Here is an 18947-nt window from a genome sequence, read left to right on the forward strand (position 1 = left end):
AGGAAATTTTTCTCACTTGATAACCAGTCAGCAGTTAAAACTTAAAAGTGATGCAAACGTTACATTAAATAGGAAAAGAAACAATTAAAAATAAAAGTGTGGCAATTTGTATTAGATCACCTTGAGGAGTATTATGGCGAATAACTCTAAGACTATATTGGACGGAAGCACCAATGATAACAAAAATCGGTGATGGAGGATCCAATGACATAGCTTCAGCAACAGTTAAATCAATCTGGTCTGTGATATGCTCTAGTTGGGGCTCCAGCAAGTGCACAGACACAACCTCATGGCCAATTTCAGTTCCCCTTACTACATACAAGTCAGACCCTATACCCTGCAATATAAATTTCAGAAATGAATTATTATAGACCAAGGTTTAAAATTTCGGTTTCAGTCTCAGTTTCGGACATAGCCAAAACCGAAATTCGGCCGAAATACTGAAATCGGTAAAAAAACACAAATTTCAAACTTGTGCCGAAATTTCGGCCAAAATTACTGAAATTTAGGCCAGACGTAAATTTCAGCAGAAGTTTCTGAAAAGTGCCGAAATTTCGGCCAAATTTTGGGACTCTGACTGAAATTTCGGTTTCAGGTGGTTTTGGTTTCAGTCGAAATTTAAAACCATGATATAGACTAATGACTAATTCTAGGCATTCACTGCACAAAGAAAATAAATAAATAAAAGCATGATTATCTGATCATTAGCCATCAGTAACATCATACATACACTATTTTCCAGTTTTATTTGGGTGCTAAGGTCGCCAGAAAAGCCACCACAGTCACTCAGTGGAGTATCTCGCAAAGGAACATGAACAAGATGATGAATCGTCCGAACAGCTTCAATAGGTTTAGGCGTAAGCTGCCACATAAATTGTAAGCCCACCAGTGATGAAAATATGTTTTCTGCAAGGCAAGTTAACCGCATATCAATAAAAGGGTTTTTGACCAGACAAGGCAAGTATTTAGGAAAAAAACAAAAAAAAAATCAAAGTGAAGAAAGAGAACAAACCGAGTCAATTTATCCACAAGTGAAAAGTGAGATATAGATAAACCCATACACAAATTAGATAAGGTGAATATTTGATATTAAATTTCTTCTACCTATGCAAAAAATCCATTGTTCACAATTTGGGCAAATTCAACTGTAGGCATGTGCCACTGTCCCATTTTTTAGAGGTAACACATATAATACAAAAGAGCATTAGTATCAATGCTTCAAAGGATAACATACACAGCCAAATACTTTTCAAGGAACAAAAAAACTTGGAAACTGAAGACACTTCAAGTCTTAAACAATGTTCTAAGAAAAAAAGTTGCCTATGAAAGAACAAAAATAGGCACAATGGCAGACAGATGCATCTAATGCAGTATGGGTAGTCATTTAGCATTATCAAGACATATCCATCTAGAATTTTTATTTTTTTTTGTATGGTTCCGTCTAGGTGATCTATTATAAAGGAGGTTCAGTTTAACAAGGTGGAAAATAATAAATAAAAAAAATTTGAATTCGTCTTTCATATGAACATGGCAGGCCGAAATGTTAAATCAAAATGGGATATAAAGTACTTAAATAAGATAGTTTAGATAGACATGTCAGTATGACATGCATTAGTTGCTTTTCAGGATAACAGATAACAATTTTACTTCCTATATATAATCAAAAGAGGATAGCAAATTTTTCAGTAATAATTTAATATTTTGAAAAGGATACTTTTAATATGAATAAAGGATGTGATTTCTCAAAAAAAAAAATTTAATCCTTTTTTTTTTTTGAATGGTAAGTAGAATTAATATTAACGAAAGGTGACCGAGAAGGTCAGAACAGTAATTACAAGAAAGCCAAGAATAGAAGTGAAAGAAATGATTCAGGGTGGAAGATAATCAAACTAAAATTTCATCTCTAGCTTAGCTTATCCACCACACCATTCGTCGACCTCTTCACATGATATGCATTTATATGAGCTCCTCCGACCCTATCTTGAATTTCGTCAAAGAATGCAGCAAATCTCCACGGTATTGGGTGAGTTCCATTAATCCATCTGATCACATTCTTTGAATCCCCTTCTATCTCCACCTTTTCCAAATCAACATTTATGAGAAGCTTAATACCATGGTGGATAGCCCGCACTTCTGCCTCGTTTGCATCCGTGACACCTATCGGGCCTAAGTAGGCCCATATGACATTACCTTGGCCATCTCTTAATACCACCGAATCCACCTGGTTAATTATTAATGTCAATGGAATTCCTTCAAGTCCTTATTTTGGGAAGTTTGAATTTTATAACATGTTTATGTAGCTAACTTGCTAAGTTATAGCTTGATTTTGTATTTACATGTTTAATCCTTATCACATGTTTATTCTTGATAAAAGTTAAGATTTATCAAGAATAAAATTAAAGTTTGGGTGAAAGATAAAAAAGAATTGATGTCTGCGAGGAAGCTCGAATTTGAGACTAGGTTGGTGGAGTTGAAAGCTTTGGAAGAAAGTGGTGTGGGGGGGGAAGAGGAGTGGGAGGAGTTGGGTAGATTGAAGCAAGAACATCAAGCTATTCTTCTGCATGAGGAGATTTCATGGCGCCAGAAGTCTAGAGTGAAGTGGTTGTCAGAGGGAGATAAAAATACAGCATTCTTTCATGCAATGGCTAGTGTTAGAAGAAGAAAAAATAGAATTGAAGTGCTAAATGAGAATGGGTGCATGGTTTCCAGCAATGAAGGTATTTCTTCGACAATCGTGAATTTTTTCTCTTCTTTGTATGCATCTGAGGACATAGTCCGTCCAATTCCGGACGGGGTTGAATTCGAGAGTCTTACTTTAGAGGAAAGTTCTAAGTTGGATAGGGCTTTTGGTGAGGAAGAGGTTAAAACAGCTCTATTCTCCATGGTTAGAGACAAGGCTCGGCCTGGGCCAGATGGGTTCTGCATTGCTTTTTTCCAGTCTTGTTGGTCTTTTGTGAAGGGCGATATTCTGAGATTTTTCAAAGAATTTCACGAGGGGGCTAGTCTTCATAAAGGTACGGGAGCTACATTCATCGCCTTAATTCCTAAGATGGAGGGAGCTTCGAAAGTTTCAGATTTTCGGCCTATTAGCTTGGTGGATTGTCTTTACAAGGTTTTAGCAAAAGTCTTGGCAGATCGACTAAAAGTGGTTCTTACCAATATTATCTCCATTAGTCAAAGTGCTTTTGTAAGCAATAGGCAAATTCTGGATTGTTCGTTAATTGCAAATGAAGCTATTGATTCTTATTCAAGGAATGGAGAAAAAGGGGTGGTTTGTAAATTGGACATGGAGAAGGCCTATGATCGTGTTGAGTGGGATTGCCTGGACTATCTTCTTGGGAGAATGGGCTTTAGCAGCAAATGGAGAGATTGGATTAGAAAGTGTGTGTCATCAACGTGGTTTTCTGTATTGGTTAATGGGTCTGCTAAAGGCTTCTTCAAATCTTCAAGAGGTTTAAGGCAAGGGGATCCTTTATCTACCTTTCTTTTTGTTATTGTTGCGGAAACTCTGAGTAAGTTGATTCAGAAGGGAAGTGAAAAGGTCTTGATTGAAGGATTTTATATTGCGAAGGACAAGGTTGAAGTATCAATTCTACAATTTGCAAACGATACTCTTCTCTTTAGTTTGCCAGAAAAGATTAAATTATTGAACTTAAAGACAATTCTTCGATGCTAAGAGCTGATTTCTGGGCAGTGATCTAACTTCCTAAAGTCAAGGTTATTTGCTTTAAATATCCCATTGGAGGAAGTAAGGAAATATGCTGGAATTTTGGGTTGCAAGATTGAAGCTCTTCCCTCCTCCTATCTTGGACTCCCGTTGAGGGTGGGCAGACCGAGTAAAAATCTCTGGGAACCGGTAGTGGATAGAATAGAAAGAAGATTGGAGACCTGGAAGAGAAACCTTGTTTCAAAAGGAGGGAGACTAACTCTGATAAAGTCGGTGCTGGCTAATATTCCGGTCTATTTCCTATCCTTATTTAAGTGCCCAGTAAGTGTGGCATTGAGGATCGAGAAGATTCAAAGGAGATTTCTATGGAGAGGAGCAAACACCAAAAATGGAATTCCACTAGTTAAATGGGAAAAGGTATTCCAATAAAAAAAAAGGAGCTTTGAACATCAAAAGAATTAAGGGATTCAATAATGCCCTATTGAGTAAATGGCTATGGAGATTCGGTGAAGAGGAACTTTCATTGTGGGTGAGGGTTATTGGAAGAAAATATGGGTTTCTTTCAGGAAATTGGGAATCAGATGACTCTTACGAGAAGAGGGGAGTAACATCTTGGCGGGATATCCTTGGTTTGAGGCATGAATTCCGAAAAGGTTGTTGCTTCAAGGTTTATTCTGGCCATAGGATCAGATTCTGGCTCGATGCGTGGGGTTCCAAAGATCCTTTGAGCCTGTTATTCCCTGATTTACTTTTGGTGGCTGCAAATAAGGAGGTGGTAGTGTGTGAGTGTTTTGGAAGAGTTGAGCAGAAGGTAGTATGGTGCCCGAGATTTAGAAGAAACTTTTTTGAGAGGGAATTGTCCTCCCTCTCGAACTTGTTCGAGATCATTGAAAAATGCTATATAAAAAAAGATCGGGAATGGATAAAAGAATTTGGACTTGGTGCCCTTCTGGTGTTTTTTCGGTCAAATCTTGTTATGCTCGGCTGGTTGTTGGTGAGGAGGATTGTTTATCGGCAAAGGTTTGGTCATTTCATTGTCCATATAAAAAGATCGGGAATGGATAAAAGAATTTGGACTTTGTGCCCTTCTGGTGTTTTTTCGGTCAAATCTTGTTATGCTTAGCTGGTTGTTGGTGAGGAGGATTGTTTATCGGCGAAGGTTTGGTCATTTCATTGTCCCCCAAGAGTAGGCTTCTTTGGATGGTCTGTTAGTTGTGGTCGAATTCAGACTATGGATTTCCTAAGAAAAAGAGGAATGTGGTTAGTGGACCACTGTCCTATATGTTTGCAGGATGGTGAGTCCATTGATCATTTGTTTTTGTATTGTAGGTTTGCTAGAGAAATCTGGGATCTGATTCTGTCGAGATTTGGTATCCAATGGGTCTTTCCAAGATCAATCTCCCAACTGCTTAAATGTTGAGATTTTGTCCCTCAGAAGAAGGGGAAGGTTTTATGGAGGATTTGCCTTTTGGCCAAAGGGTGATCATTTGGAAGGAAAGAAATGGAAGAGTATTTGAAGGGAAGGTTAAATCAGCTTATGGGGTTTATTTGAGAATAACTGCAGTATCCATCCAATGGGCGAGGAGCATCCCAATGTTTTGCTGCGTCTCAACCTTCGATCTATGGGAGGGGTGGCAAATAGTATGTAATGAGGCGGCAATCAAACCTAAGGTAATTCAAAAGTGGAATCCACCTCGGATTGGATATTTCAAGCTAAACTTTGATGGTGCTAGTTTTGGGAATCCAGGCCCGTCGGGATTTGGTGGCCTCCTCACGAACGATGAAAGTTTGGTAGTATGGGCTTTCTCTGGCCCCTGTGGTATTACAGACTCTAATGAGGCGGAAGTCAAAGCCGCTTATTCGGGCATTTTACATTTGGGCGAGGAAATAATGGATAAAGTGAATGTAGAAGGAGATTCTTCCAATGTTGTGAGATGGATTTCGGGTTCTGCTCCCCCTCCATGGAGATTTCTTAGCATGGTTGAGGAGATTTCAGATTGGGTGATGGGATCTTCTACCTCCTTTGTGCATATTAGGAGGTCTGCTAATGGCGAAGCTGATTTTTTGGCCAAAGCAGGAATCAATAGTGTGTTTGGAGTGGTTTGATTATATGCCGCCATAATTGTTATTTTTTATTGTTGTTTTTTCTCCCTCTGTAATTTTCTTTGTGGACCATCTCGATTTCTTTTTAATATATTACCATTTGAAAAAAAATCCTTAGGAGTAGAGTAATAGTGAGGATGGGAGATGGGAGCATGATGTAGGCATGGTTTTAAATTTCGACTGAAATCCGAAATTTTGGACCAAAATTTCAGAATTTAGTCAAGACTGAAACTGAAACATTCTGAAACCGAAATTGCCAAAATTGACCAAATTTTGGTAGAAATTTCGGAAATCTGGGCCAAAATTTTGATAAAATACCACTTTTTCAGTTATTTCGGCCGAAATTTAAAACCTTGGTTGTAGGACATTTCTAGGGAAGGGAATTCTCGATGGGTTGGAGAGTTTGGGAATTAGATTTTAGTAGCAAATTAGGCGGTGTCTAATTCGAGAATTTTATAAAAAAAACATTTGAAAGTTTTCGACCATAGTAAATTAAACGGTGTCATATTCAACTCATATTTTTAGAATCTGGTCAAAATGATTGACAATAATTCGACCGTTGGATCTCTTTGAAATTTTAGTATCATACAACTTCCACCATCAATTATGCCATCCAATACTTATCTCCACACTTCATGTAATTACAGAAGATGGTGATCCTTCTCCAATCATCCTCACGCTTAGGTTGGGAAAGCATCCAACCGCCAACAAACACTATAGGGATGGTCTCATCCAACTCCTTGGTATCTTCATCACTTACTCCCTCTTTTGGGTTATGGATCATTTCTTTAACATTTTTTTTGTCCTATTCATCTCTGCCTACTCCTACAAACATGTTTTGGGTAGGAAACTAATAAGCATAATGGGCAGTGCCTCCACACGTATAGCACACTTGTTTGTTATTACCATTTGAGCTCAAAAACCACTCCTTTTCCTTTGGTGTCACTTTGTTGGGATTGAAGATTGTTACTATGATGCAAGGCAATCGAAGGAAGATACGAATGTATATTAATTTGCCCTGATACCAAATTTAATGCAGGACATTCGAAGGAAGGGATGTTAGAGGTGCGTCGCCACAAGTCGAAAAGTTCCAGATTTATGCCGGGATGGTGTAGACAATATGGTAAGAAATATGAGTGAGTGAAAATTTGGGGTTTGGGTCCAAAAACGGGTCATTAGATTGGGAAAATATTTCTACGAGGCTTAGGATAGGTTTGAAGAGGTGCAAACATATGTCGGAATGCTGTCGAGGGATGCCAGGAATGCATAAAATTAGTTTTGGGGGAAAACGAGAGAGGTGCAAGGTTTAGGTGAGATGGGATGGGTAAAACAAGAAAAAATTAGAGTTTTAAGGTTTTAGGCTAGGAGAGAAAATTTTCAGTTCCTGGGCATATTATTTTCGTACATGAAATGAAGAAAAAAAGAGAAAAAATAGAGAAATATGTAGTGTAGGAAATAAGAAACTTATCTAAAGGCATCCCACCAAGAGTTTTCTTTGGCATCTCACCAAAGAAGAAGAACTTGCTAGAATCACACTAGCAATCCCAAAGATTCACCTATTAAGAAAGATCAAAGTATGGCACCTTGAGGATGAAGCTTCACACCCACAATTTTGCAAAGTAGCAAAGAACAATCCTCTTCATTCATTCATTCCATCATGGCTATATGAAAGCATTGAGGCTTACAATATAAAATGAAAAAGAAGAGAACTAGAAAGTTCTAAAACCCTAAAATAAAAAACTAACACTTTGGACAAAAAATACACTCTAATGACTTAAAAATTCTCTCCCCATTTAAAATCCTCGTAATACATATGTGTGCCCTATTTAAAACACTCATAACTCAAAGAAACTAAGTGATATTAGTGGAAAAAGACTGTGTTCCCCCTATTATAACTTAAAGGACTTAAAAGGTACATAAAAATTAAAATTTATACCTTAGGACAGTCCCAACATACCAGCTCTAGAAGAGTGGGAATGGGAGGAAAGTCTTGAGTTGTCGGTCACCCTCAAAAAATCTCTAACTTGAAAACTCCCTCGCTTGGGATCCAAACTTCCTAATAGTTGGGGGCTTAAGGTATTGCTCTAACTCTAAGGCCAATTAGAAATTTTTCTTCATTAACTTTAAAAGATGAAGAATCATATCTCTCCTAATCTTGGGTCTCAAGTCTCGACCAAGTGTGAAATCTAGAGAAAGTCAACTTCGGGTCCTCCACACCGCCACAACGGACCATTAGCTCATTAAATAGGATCATGTAGTCGGCCACAGACATACTCCCCGGCCGAAGGGCGAGCAACTGATCGATAAGATTATCTGTATAAGTAACTAGAAGAGACTTTTCTTTTAATTTATCCTTCATTTCATCCCAGTAAATTATTGGATCATGTCTCATTCTGTCGTAGTGGCATTCTACATTAGCCCAATACAATTTGGCCTAACCCATAGGTTTCATTTTCACAAACCTAACCCGTCAGGTATCAGACATGTCATACCACTCAAAGTAAATGGTTCATGTCAGAATGTCAGATATCTCGTCTAGGGAAACCTTGGTGTCAAGTCTAGTATCAAAAGAAGGTACAACAACTTTAGCTATTTGTGAGATATCACCAGCAAGGTCGCACCCATACAAGTTGTACTCATGATTTTGGGCATCACAGTCCTTTTCCTCGAGAAGTGGTAGGTGTGGAACCTTGGAGGATGGGGATATTGATGAGGTCCAACCTGCTCCTCATGCTCAAATGGATAGCCAGGAAAAGGCTGAGTTTCATTCGTGTGGATTGAGTTTCTCCTCATGATTCTAATACTAGGATGTCCATCATTGCTGGTGTTGTCATTCTCCACAGTCTTAGCATTATTCTCCAAATTACTACACATGCCTCAAAATTTTCTTGGTGGGTGATCATCGTATGGTCTAGCTTAGCCTTGATTCTAGCAAGGATCTCAACCCATTCGTCAGGATTTGGGGGTCCTGATGGTGATCCCATGTGATAGTGAATTTCACTACGCCTGGGCATGCAAGTGGGGAACTAAACGGTGTCTTAAAATAGGCAGCTAATTACACTAAACACGAAAAAGAAAACAAACCTATGGCTCTGATACCAAAGATGATGAAATGGAAAAAAGATAAAAAGCTTTCGCTCTTGGTGGATTTGACTTCCATTATTCTTAGACACGGATGTGATGTTCATTTATTGCCATTGGATTTGACTTCCATTATTCTTAGACACGGGTGTGATGTTCATGTTGTTGCCATTGGTGTCATGCCTTTGGTACCATTGGTGTGATGCCTTTGGCTAGTTAGTAGTGTGATGCCTAGCTCCTATCCTTTCTTAAACTCGTTATTTTTTTTTCTTCGATCACTATTTCCCTTCTATTCAAGCATACTATCTTCTCTATCCTCCAATCTATTCATTACTTCTTGTTGTTTAAAATTCATGCACTATCGATCATGTGGGCTGTTGATTTCATGCAATCAATTTCAATCGATTGATCATAGTCGTTGACCTGACTGTCAGATTTATGTGAAATTTTTTAGTTTTATCTTGTAATATAGTGTACCAAACATAGTAAGATTTAACCCGATCCAATCATCGGATTGTGATCTATGATCGGTTTTAGATCCCAAAATTGAAATTCCAGCAGACTTGAAAAACCACCCAGATTTGAGCTTTTGTGATCAGATTGACCTCGAATTATAATATTTTCACCCAAAATTAATTTCCTTCCACATAATAAAATTTCAAAGAGCTCCAACAGTCAGATCATTGCCAAAAAAAACTTACTAAATTATAAAAATAAGCATTTTTTTTCTAAATTCGAAAATTTTTCGAAGTGATTTCTTGAAATTCTCAAATTGGACGCCGTCTAATTCACTACTAAAATTTAATTCCCAAACCCTCTAACCCGTTGAACATTCCCTAGAAATGTCCTACATCAGTTTCGTATCAAAGAAAAATCTGGGTTAAACATGTTGCAATAGACTTTCATAGGGTGGATGACATCGGTTCAAAAGAATGAAATGTTGTTTTCATTTCGACAATAACTCTAAGCTTTCGGTTATAGAGAAGCGTGACTATTTTCTAGCTTGGAAGTGTGACTCCATCGAGAACCTATCTAGATTGGTGAGATGCTCTTCTAGTTGGGATTTTACTTGAGTTATGTTGGGCTTGAGACGACGATGCAAGACAGAAAGATCTCTAAAGAACAGATAAATCATCGTTCGAGGATACTTGGAAGATGGATCAGATTTCTCCGTTCAACATTTGAGATCTTCGAAATGGAGTATGATGGGGGACCATACGGAACACAAAGACAACCAAGAGAAGAACCATGGATTCAAAGTGGCCTTTTTTATTTTTAATTTATCTTGTGTATTTTAATTTTAGTTTTTCTATCTAGCCCTCCCCAACCCCGCAATGGCGGGAGCCTCGTGCACTGGACCGCCCATCATCATCATCATCTATCTAACCTGATAATTATGTGTTGTAAAATGTTAAGTGTGTCATGTGTCCAACTATCGTTAAAGGAGTTGCCCAAGCATTTATGTCCTACTAAAACCACCATTTACCATTTGTCATTCTCTCTTTCAAAAGAGAGAATCCCAAGTCCTACGTAGTTAACTCCTACCAAATTCACCCATTGTCATGTGTCATTCTCTCTTTTAAAGTGAGTTCCATAACTACTAGAACGTCCCATAAATTAAAAGAGAAAGCCTCGTACATTTTGGAAGGATGATGGAATGGAATAAAGATTAGAAGCTTTTGCTCGTACCTTCTGAGACGCCTTTGTGTATGCTCCAATGAAGTACTTTGAAGAGTTGGAGCAGTGTTTCAAAACGAGGATGCGGCACGGAACGCGGATGAAGAAAATCCTAGTAGACTCGGCACAACGTGGTCGAGTACTTAGTTGACATGGTTGAGAACTCAGTTGAAGCGGTCATAATTAGGGAAAGTAAAGGAGTTTTTACTAACTCTGTAGGGCAAAATGTGAAATGCAGCGGCAAAACGCGAAATGCGGCAGCAAAACGGGGAACACGGCCAAGGTAAAAGGGAGTCAACTAGAGGGTGTCCATGATGACGTGAGGGAGTTTCAAAAATATGGTTGGAGGAGTTTGATGCAAGGAAGTTGGTGATGCTCGAACTGATGGATTAATAGGAGCCGGTTGGGAGCACCATGAGAGCGATTTCTATCTCTATGGGAGCATCATGGGAGTGTTTTCCTTCCTAAGGAGCGCTCAATCATAGTTCTGGCGCGGGAGTAGCACCCATGAGTTAGATTCCTGCTTTTATGTTCCAGTCTATTCATTCTTTATCGTTTAAAATTCATATAGTTGTGATCATATAGATTGTTGACTTCAATTAATCACTTTCAATCAATTTATTTTTTTTAATGGTAAGCAATTTATGCATCAAAGACGAGAATCAAAAATTGTTAGTAAAAGAAAATGAGGTTAAAGAGAGGTGGAGAAGTTACTTTGATAAGTTGTTTAATGGAGAACCTGTAGCGAATTTGGGAGAACTTGATAATGTTTTTGATGATACAAACTGGAGGTTTGTTCGTAGAATCCGAACATCAGAGGTAAGAGTAGCTTTGAAAAATATGAAATTAGGTAAGGCTTAGGGGCCTGGCAATATTCCTATTGAGACTTGGAGATGCTCATGCTTGGGTTATGTGGGTTTGGTTTGGTTAACTAGATTATTTAACAATATTTTGAAGACTAAGAAAATGCCTGATGAGTAGAGGAAGAGTACATTAGTACCTATTTATAAGAATAAAGGGGATATTCAGAGTTGCACCAATTACCTGGGGATTAAGCTAATGAGTCACACCATGAAGCTTTGGGAGAGGGTAATTGAGCATAGACTAAGAAAAGAGACTAAGGGCGTGTTCGGCAACTATTCTTTTACGGGATTTTCCCCTTTTTTAAGGGTGGAGAATGACGAAAGCTAAAAAAATCTAAAAAATCTTGTTCGGCTGCGTGACCCGCTAAGGTCCGTTTCCAAAATTTCTGCTACTTTTTCAACTAAAAAATAGGATTCCTCGAAGCGATAAATAACCGTTTCTAAAGTTTCTCATCACTCCGTTTCTGCGCGATTCTTTAGGCGAGAATGAGAAGTGTTGTCGAACATGCACTGAGGTGTCGGAGAATCAGTTTGGTTTAATGCCCGGACAATCGACTATGGAAGCTTTCTTCTTAATTAGGCGGTTAATGGAGAGACATAGAGAAAATAAAAAGGGCCTTCATATGGTTTTCATTGATTTGGAGAAAGCGTATGATAGGGTCCCCGGGAGTGTTATGTGGTGAGTCCTTGAAAGGAAAGAAGTGCCTATTAAATATGTTGATGTGATTAAGATATGTACAATGGAGCAATAACTACTGTCAGAACCGCGGATGGCACGTCTAGTGAGTTTCCAATTACAATAGGACTACACCAAGGATCAGCTCTACGCCCTTATCTTTTTACGCTAGTTACGGATGAGCTTACGGAGGGCATCCAAGATGAGGTGTCGTGGTGTATGTTATTTGTAGATGACATAGTATTAATCAACGAAACCAAAGCAGCAGTAAATGCTAAGTTAGAGCTATGGAGGAGCAATGGAGGACTACTTTGGAATCCAAATGTTTTAGACTGGGTAGGACTAAGACAGAGTATATGGAGTGCAACTTTAGTAATGTAAGGAGGCGGGACGAGGATGTAGTAAATATGACTGGACAGGAGGTAACTAAGAGGGATATCTTCTACTATTTTGGTTCAATTCTACATAAGGAAGGAGAGATTGAAGAGGATGTTAACCATAGAATAAAAGCAGGTTGGTTGAAGGTGGAAGCTTGCCTCAGGAGTTTTGTGCGACCGTAAAATCCCTACCAAGTTGAAGGGAAAGTTTATAAGACAGCTATGAGGCCAGCCATGCTGTACGGCTCAAAATGTTGGGCCACCAAGAAGCAGCATGTGCACAAGATGAGTGTAGCGGAGATGCAAATGCTTAGATGGATGTGCGGCCACACAAGGTTAGATAGAATTAAAAATGAAGACATTCGTAAAAAGGTGGGGGTGGCACCAATTGAGGAGAAGATGAGAGAGCACCGCTTAAGATGGTTTGGACGTTTCCAACGTAGGCCTTTGGATGTTCCAGTGAGAAGAGGTGACTCGTGCCAAGTTGATGGAGTAAACCGAAAAAACCTTGGGTAGAAACAGTGAGGAAAGACTTGATAGCCAACATAGAACATGACCTTGGATAGGATAGAATGGAAGCAAATGATCCATGTAGACGAACCCAACTAGAGCCAGGATTAGAGCCGGGTCGATTCCCTTCACCTTCTTCATGAAATTTTTCTAAAGGATTCATTTAGCTGACCCCAACTAGTTTGAGACAAAGGCTTTGTTGAGTTGAGTTGAGTTGAATGGTAAGCAATTTCATTAACTACAAACAAAGACGGATGAGGTTTTTACAAACAAAGAGGAAACAACTGAATAAACAAAGAAATACAATAGCAAGTTCTCTGCCATACAAAGGAGAAAAGAAGTCAAGGAGCGAGAAAATCGAACAATTCCACTCTCCCTCGAAACCCCCTCTCTAACTAACCTATCAGCCATATCATTGGCTGACCTCCTTACATGATGGAAAGATATTGATGCTTCTCCCACCCTATCCTGATAATCAGTTATAGTCAATGATCTACCTGTTAAATCCCCATCAAATTTTAGAGTTTTATCGTAGACTATAATCTACTAAATATAGTCAAAATTTATTCCTATCCAACGGTCAGATTGTGATCTATGACCAGTTTCAAATCCTAAAATTGAAAACCCTGCAGATTTAAAAAAAAACCGCCCAAATTTGAGTTTTAGTGATCCGATTGACCTTGAATTTTAATAGTCACCCAAAATTGATTTCCTACCACATACTAAAATTTCAAAAGGATCAAACGGTAGGATTATTGACAAACATTTTGACAATATTCTAAAAATAACCATTTTTCTAAATTCGAAAACTTTTCGAAGTGATTTTTCTTGAAATTCTCAAATTGGACACCGTCTAATTCACTACTAAAATCTATTTCCCAAACCCTCTCAACACATCGAGCATTCCCTTCCCTACAAATGTCCGACATCAAAGTGAAAGAGCAACAACAAAGCATAGTACAAATTAGTTTTTGATGAGATCAAGATCGGGAGCATCTAGTGAAAGTGGCGAATATGGCTTCTACATTTACTACCACATACCCATAGTAATTTGATTAGATGTTGACTATACTGTTGGGATTACTTAATTTATCACGAAAACTCATGCTAAACTAAATTAAATTTTTTTCCTACAAGTTACTAACTGAAGCAGTTTCTCTCTTTCTCCAGAGACAAAGAAATGCGATCATAAAATCTTATTAATCATAAAACTTGTGTATCTACAGAGCGGACAGCATTGAATTCAAGAAAAACACGCTGATACAATAAATATCACACTAAAATTAAATATGCAGACATATTTTAGTGTTTACCTTCTTCGTCAAAGGCACGGACGTGAAGCGTAGCTAGACTGTCAAGATCAAGCTTAACAGAGTGATGAAATATCTTGATCCTCGAGATTTTATCAATAAAAACTTCACAACGTATGACAGTCCCTCTCAGGAAGTCAGAAGCATAAACAGCTGTCTCCTTTCGACCACTATAGGGAGCAATTGATATTAAACGAGCACTTGTTGAGCAGAGACTACTATCATTATACTCGGGTATAACAGATAGAATATCATGATGGTCCCACGACCTATCAAGTAAATAAATCATCATTAATAGAAAAAAAAAATTATATGGAAAAGGGCAAAATTCAGACATACAAAACTAAACCTATGGTCAAATCAGGAAGTGGGACAAATAAACAATTACAAAAGGTTGGCCAAAGATCCAAATGCAAGAAGCAAAGGGTCCCCCACGCTTAATTTGGTCAGTGCGCATTCCCGATCACTCGCTAACCGTGGAAATACAGGTCAACTCAGACTTAGAGGATTTTAAACATACCAGCAAAAAAAAATGATGTGCAGAAGAATTAAGCAAGAAAGAATTAATATCGATGACAAAAAAGTCTCACAAGACCACATAAAATGTCCTTAAATCCCAAAATGCAAGATGAAAAATCTCAATTACTCCATATCACAGTAGCATTTCTGCTTGCATTTCGGCCAAAAAACTGCCATTTCCCTCTCATAGCAAGCTGCTTTGAAAGGGAACTATGTAGCCATAAAATATAACAAACAGGGAGACAATAAAAACAAGCCCTCAACAAGGTTTTCAAATCAGACATTCTATCAAACAGCTAATGTTCAAGACCAACAAAAAGGAAGAGGGAAACAGATAGGTTTAGACATTGAAAAGAAAGATAGAAACTATGGGGCATACCATGAGAAGCAGCCATCGCTGCCTTGGAGCCGATATTCGACGGGGTTAGTCATCCGAGGAGGCAACAATACGTTCAAATCGGCAATGTGCGGACCAGAAACCGACTCTATTGGTGCCGGAACAAGTGCCAGCAGTAATAGTAGGGTTCGAGCGAGGAGCGTTAATGGAAGCATCTCGAGACCCCTGCTACTGGTAGGAAGAGAGGAGCAGCAGTGCCTCGATTAAACCCTAACTACACTGGTTTTAGAGCTTTAGAGACGGGAGGTTACTTAACAGTAACCCTAGCGGCACTGGAAACCGCGGGAAATTGATACTGCCCACATGAGCGACAAATGACTTTTGAGGAGGCGTCTGAGAAGTGATATATTCGCCTCAGTTTTCTCCGCCGGACACCCTTTTTAGTCTATATTTATGAGATTTTTTACATTAGAGTCTCCATTTTCCCCGGGACACCCCTTTTAGTGTATTTATGACTTTTTTACATTACAACCTCCGTTTTTTTCTCCAGGACACCCCTTTTAGTGTATTTATTTCTATATGTTTTACATTAGAATGGGCTGGCCCGGGGAAGAAAAAGGAGATAATATATCATTTCCTTTCACATCTTTTAAGCGGGCGCCAGCCAGTTAGTGTTGGGCTCCGGCTCATGCTCGGGGCAGAGGCGCAGCAAAGTAATTTTGGGAAAATAAGAAAGAATCAAATTAATTTGGACGGTCATGGATCAAGAAAGTCACAGATCAGAAGCCACAGATCAGATAATCAGCTCGTTGATCTTGTTCCCACCAACCGATTGCAGATCTTCGATCATGTGTAATTAAAGCGCTTTCTTCTATCGCTGATTATTGTTTGAATGTGCAACGGACTTTATCTTCTTTGAGGGAAGATCAGCCTCTTGATCCACTTCGAGGGAAGGATCATTCTTCCTTTGTGCACAAAGACACAAATTTCTGGGGATAATTTCTTTATTCCTTGAAAATGTGTGTACATGTTATTTATAAATAACCCCTACTATAGATAACCTTCATCTCTAAGAATCCTACCTATACTAAACAACTAGAGAGCTAATATAAAAATAAAAAATATCCCAACTAATTTATTTCAACCAAGGGGGGACCCATTTAGTCACGTAACATTAAATCAATATGTAAGTCTGGGATTTTGACATGAATCATGAGCAAATGGCCCACAACATAATAGGGCCCACAACATAATAGGGGAGTCAGCCAGTGGAAAAGTCTCCAAGAAATGCAAGTCTTCTAAGTTTCCTAACACTCTAGCTATGTATATAGATCCCCACACTTAAGGTAAGTATCTATCCTCTAGCACTTGAACCATTACTCTGCTCCATTGTTGCTCAATTTCCTTCTGTTGTGCCGATTCCTGACTTGAGCGTTGGAGGGTCTTCCCGGAGTACAAATTCTAGGACCTCTTACGTGTGTTCTTTGAGTGCAAAACGAGACTGCCCTCTTACGTGTGTTCTTTGAGTGCAAAACGAGCACAGACGAAGTACCTCATCAGCTCTTCCGACCCAATCAGTTTTAGACAGCAACAGATTGGCGTCGTCCATGGGATCGTTTTTTGAAGAACTTGCAAACCGAGTGATATGATGACTCGAAGCAGTCAAACTTGTCGTGGATCCACATCAATGAGAATCCCTCCTGCGAATGATACCTAGATTCCTCCTCCGCCCGAAGGAATTCCATCTCAGAGTACTCAACCTCCTGCCGCACCAATGCTTGACCAGTTCAATGACTTGCCACAGAAAGTCATCAATTTGGCCGGGATGTTCAGAACCTTCATCGTCAATGATACCAGAGCAGCCAGAGCCATGGAACGACCCCCAAGGTGAGCAAACGAAAGGCCGGCCATGGCGGCTATACCGGAATATGATGATCAAGCCCCACCTAGAGAAACCCCCAAAAGCCTGCACCAACTAAGAAGACACACGCCTTCAGCTTCCACCTCAAACTCTAGCCACACCGTCGAACCAAGCTGTCATGGAGAGGTCGATCCTGTTATTTCCATTCTTCGACAACAAATCAAGGAGATGCGGCAGAAGATCGGTGAGAGGAAGGAAAGAAGCGATCTAGAAGAGTAAGAGCATGAAGGTGATTCCCCATTTGCTCCAGGAGTATTGGCCGACTTAACCCCTCCGAACTTTAAGATGCCTCAGTTCGAGTCATATGATAGCACAATCGATCCGCTCGAGCATCTTTTAACATTCCATAGAACTATGCTCTTCCAAAGCATATCTGATGGGGTGATGTGTCGAGCTTTCTGTTAGAGTTGGTGGCTTAAAACCCTGTATATTTCGCTTGTTAATCAATAAAAGTTTCTTTTCATGACAATTAATGGGTACTAAAAGTTAAATATGTGTGATATGTTACTTATTATTGACACGTAGTTGTCCTTAGGTAGCAAAGTAGGAAACACATGCTTATGGATTCACAGATCCTAGGGAGCAAGGAAATACGGGGTTGCGGTTCTTTGCAGACCTTAGTAGTTCCTAGCTGGGGTTGAGGTTGGACATCTCCTCCTGTATACAACTAGCATCTATCTTGCCTACATGCACGAGATGTGGAGTGACTTATCTCAATCACTTGAGTAGTTGACCCTAAGCAAGATAGAATGGGTATGACAATGAGATTGTATACTGAATAGGATCATATTAGAATAGCATGTGGACAGGAGACAGTTGAGCTATTTTATCAAACATGTCCTTTGACTTGATGCGTCATATTGGTCTGTTGGCGAGTATTTTATTTTTTGTCTATCTAACCGTGATTCTCTTGGAGTCACGAGAGGGTAGTACTGGAGTGTTGGACAAACTTTCGAGGTCAATAGTGATACCAATATGGAATTCCCCACCTATTTAATAGGATAACATCTACGGTTTTGGTCAGAGCAGTAGGCCTAGAAAAATACCTGGCCAGGTGGATTTGATAAGATGTTTATCAAAAGGATTTCACAAAATAAGTTTTGAAATGGTTTTAGCAAATGCATTTGCCGCCCAACACTGCTTGACTGAAAGGTTGGCCCCCTGAGTGAGCCTAGGGGTAATTAATGTCCACCTTCCGTAAGACTTAACTTGGTAGATGTGGACTTGGAGAAATGACTTGCACATTTGATGTGATTAGGGGTATGATGATTTGACAGTTATCTTCAGGGTTACGTCTTGATGGAGGAGATTGACTCAATGTGATTGTAGCATTAGCATGAAGCAATAATCGGAGTGGAGCCCACTTCTGGGTTCTCCAGGATCTATCGTTAAATTCATGCTACGATCCCACTCACTACTCGATTGACCTATTATAATCTATTAGATAGAGGTCCCACATTTATTTGGTTGCTGACACAAACTAGTTTTGAGGCATTGGATGCATTGAAAGGATATACACAATATATATAGTGTATATGAACTACGGGATACATTGGGAATACCAAAATGGTTAAGTATTAACCATAAGGGTATTATGGGAACATTATAAAATATATTGGAGCTTTAATCCTATTGGATAAAATTGGATTACATTAATTTAATTGGGAATTTAAAATGAAATGCAATGGGAATTTGAATTGGATAAGGGACCCACATGGGACAAATTTGGGTGGGACCCATGCCCACACGCCCCATGTGGTGTGTCATTGTTAATTTAGAATTCAAATAATATTTGGAATATTATTGCTTGATTTGATTTTTCAAATTAAAGCAACACATGTGATGAAATTAGAAAGAGAGAGAGAAAGAAAGATTCAACAAACGAAATTGGAAACTTGGGAACCAC

General features: G+C 39.0%; 1 protein-coding gene across 2 annotated transcripts in view; it reads right to left on the minus strand.

Moving 5' to 3' along the window:
- Positions 1-15528, minus strand: part of EMB3012 (embryo defective 3012) — a 157850-nt gene extending 142322 nt beyond the window's left edge. For both annotated transcript variants that reach the window (XM_077372843.1, XM_077372842.1), the window contains exons 1-4: positions 15163-15528; positions 14268-14533; positions 731-906; positions 121-337 (exon numbers count right to left, since the gene is read on the minus strand). In XM_077372843.1, coding sequence (XP_077228958.1) covers positions 121-337; positions 731-906; positions 14268-14533; positions 15163-15335 — 832 coding nt within the window. In that variant the 5' untranslated portion in view covers positions 15336-15528. The remainder of the gene's footprint in view (positions 1-120; positions 338-730; positions 907-14267; positions 14534-15162) is intronic.
- Between the last annotated feature and the right edge of the window lie 3419 nt (positions 15529-18947).

Source organism: Tasmannia lanceolata, unplaced genomic scaffold (genome assembly GCF_043159265.1).
Source record: "Tasmannia lanceolata isolate RefF3 unplaced genomic scaffold, GAP_Taslan_0.1 ptg000037l, whole genome shotgun sequence".
Lineage (NCBI taxonomy): Eukaryota > Viridiplantae > Streptophyta > Magnoliopsida > Canellales > Winteraceae > Tasmannia > Tasmannia lanceolata.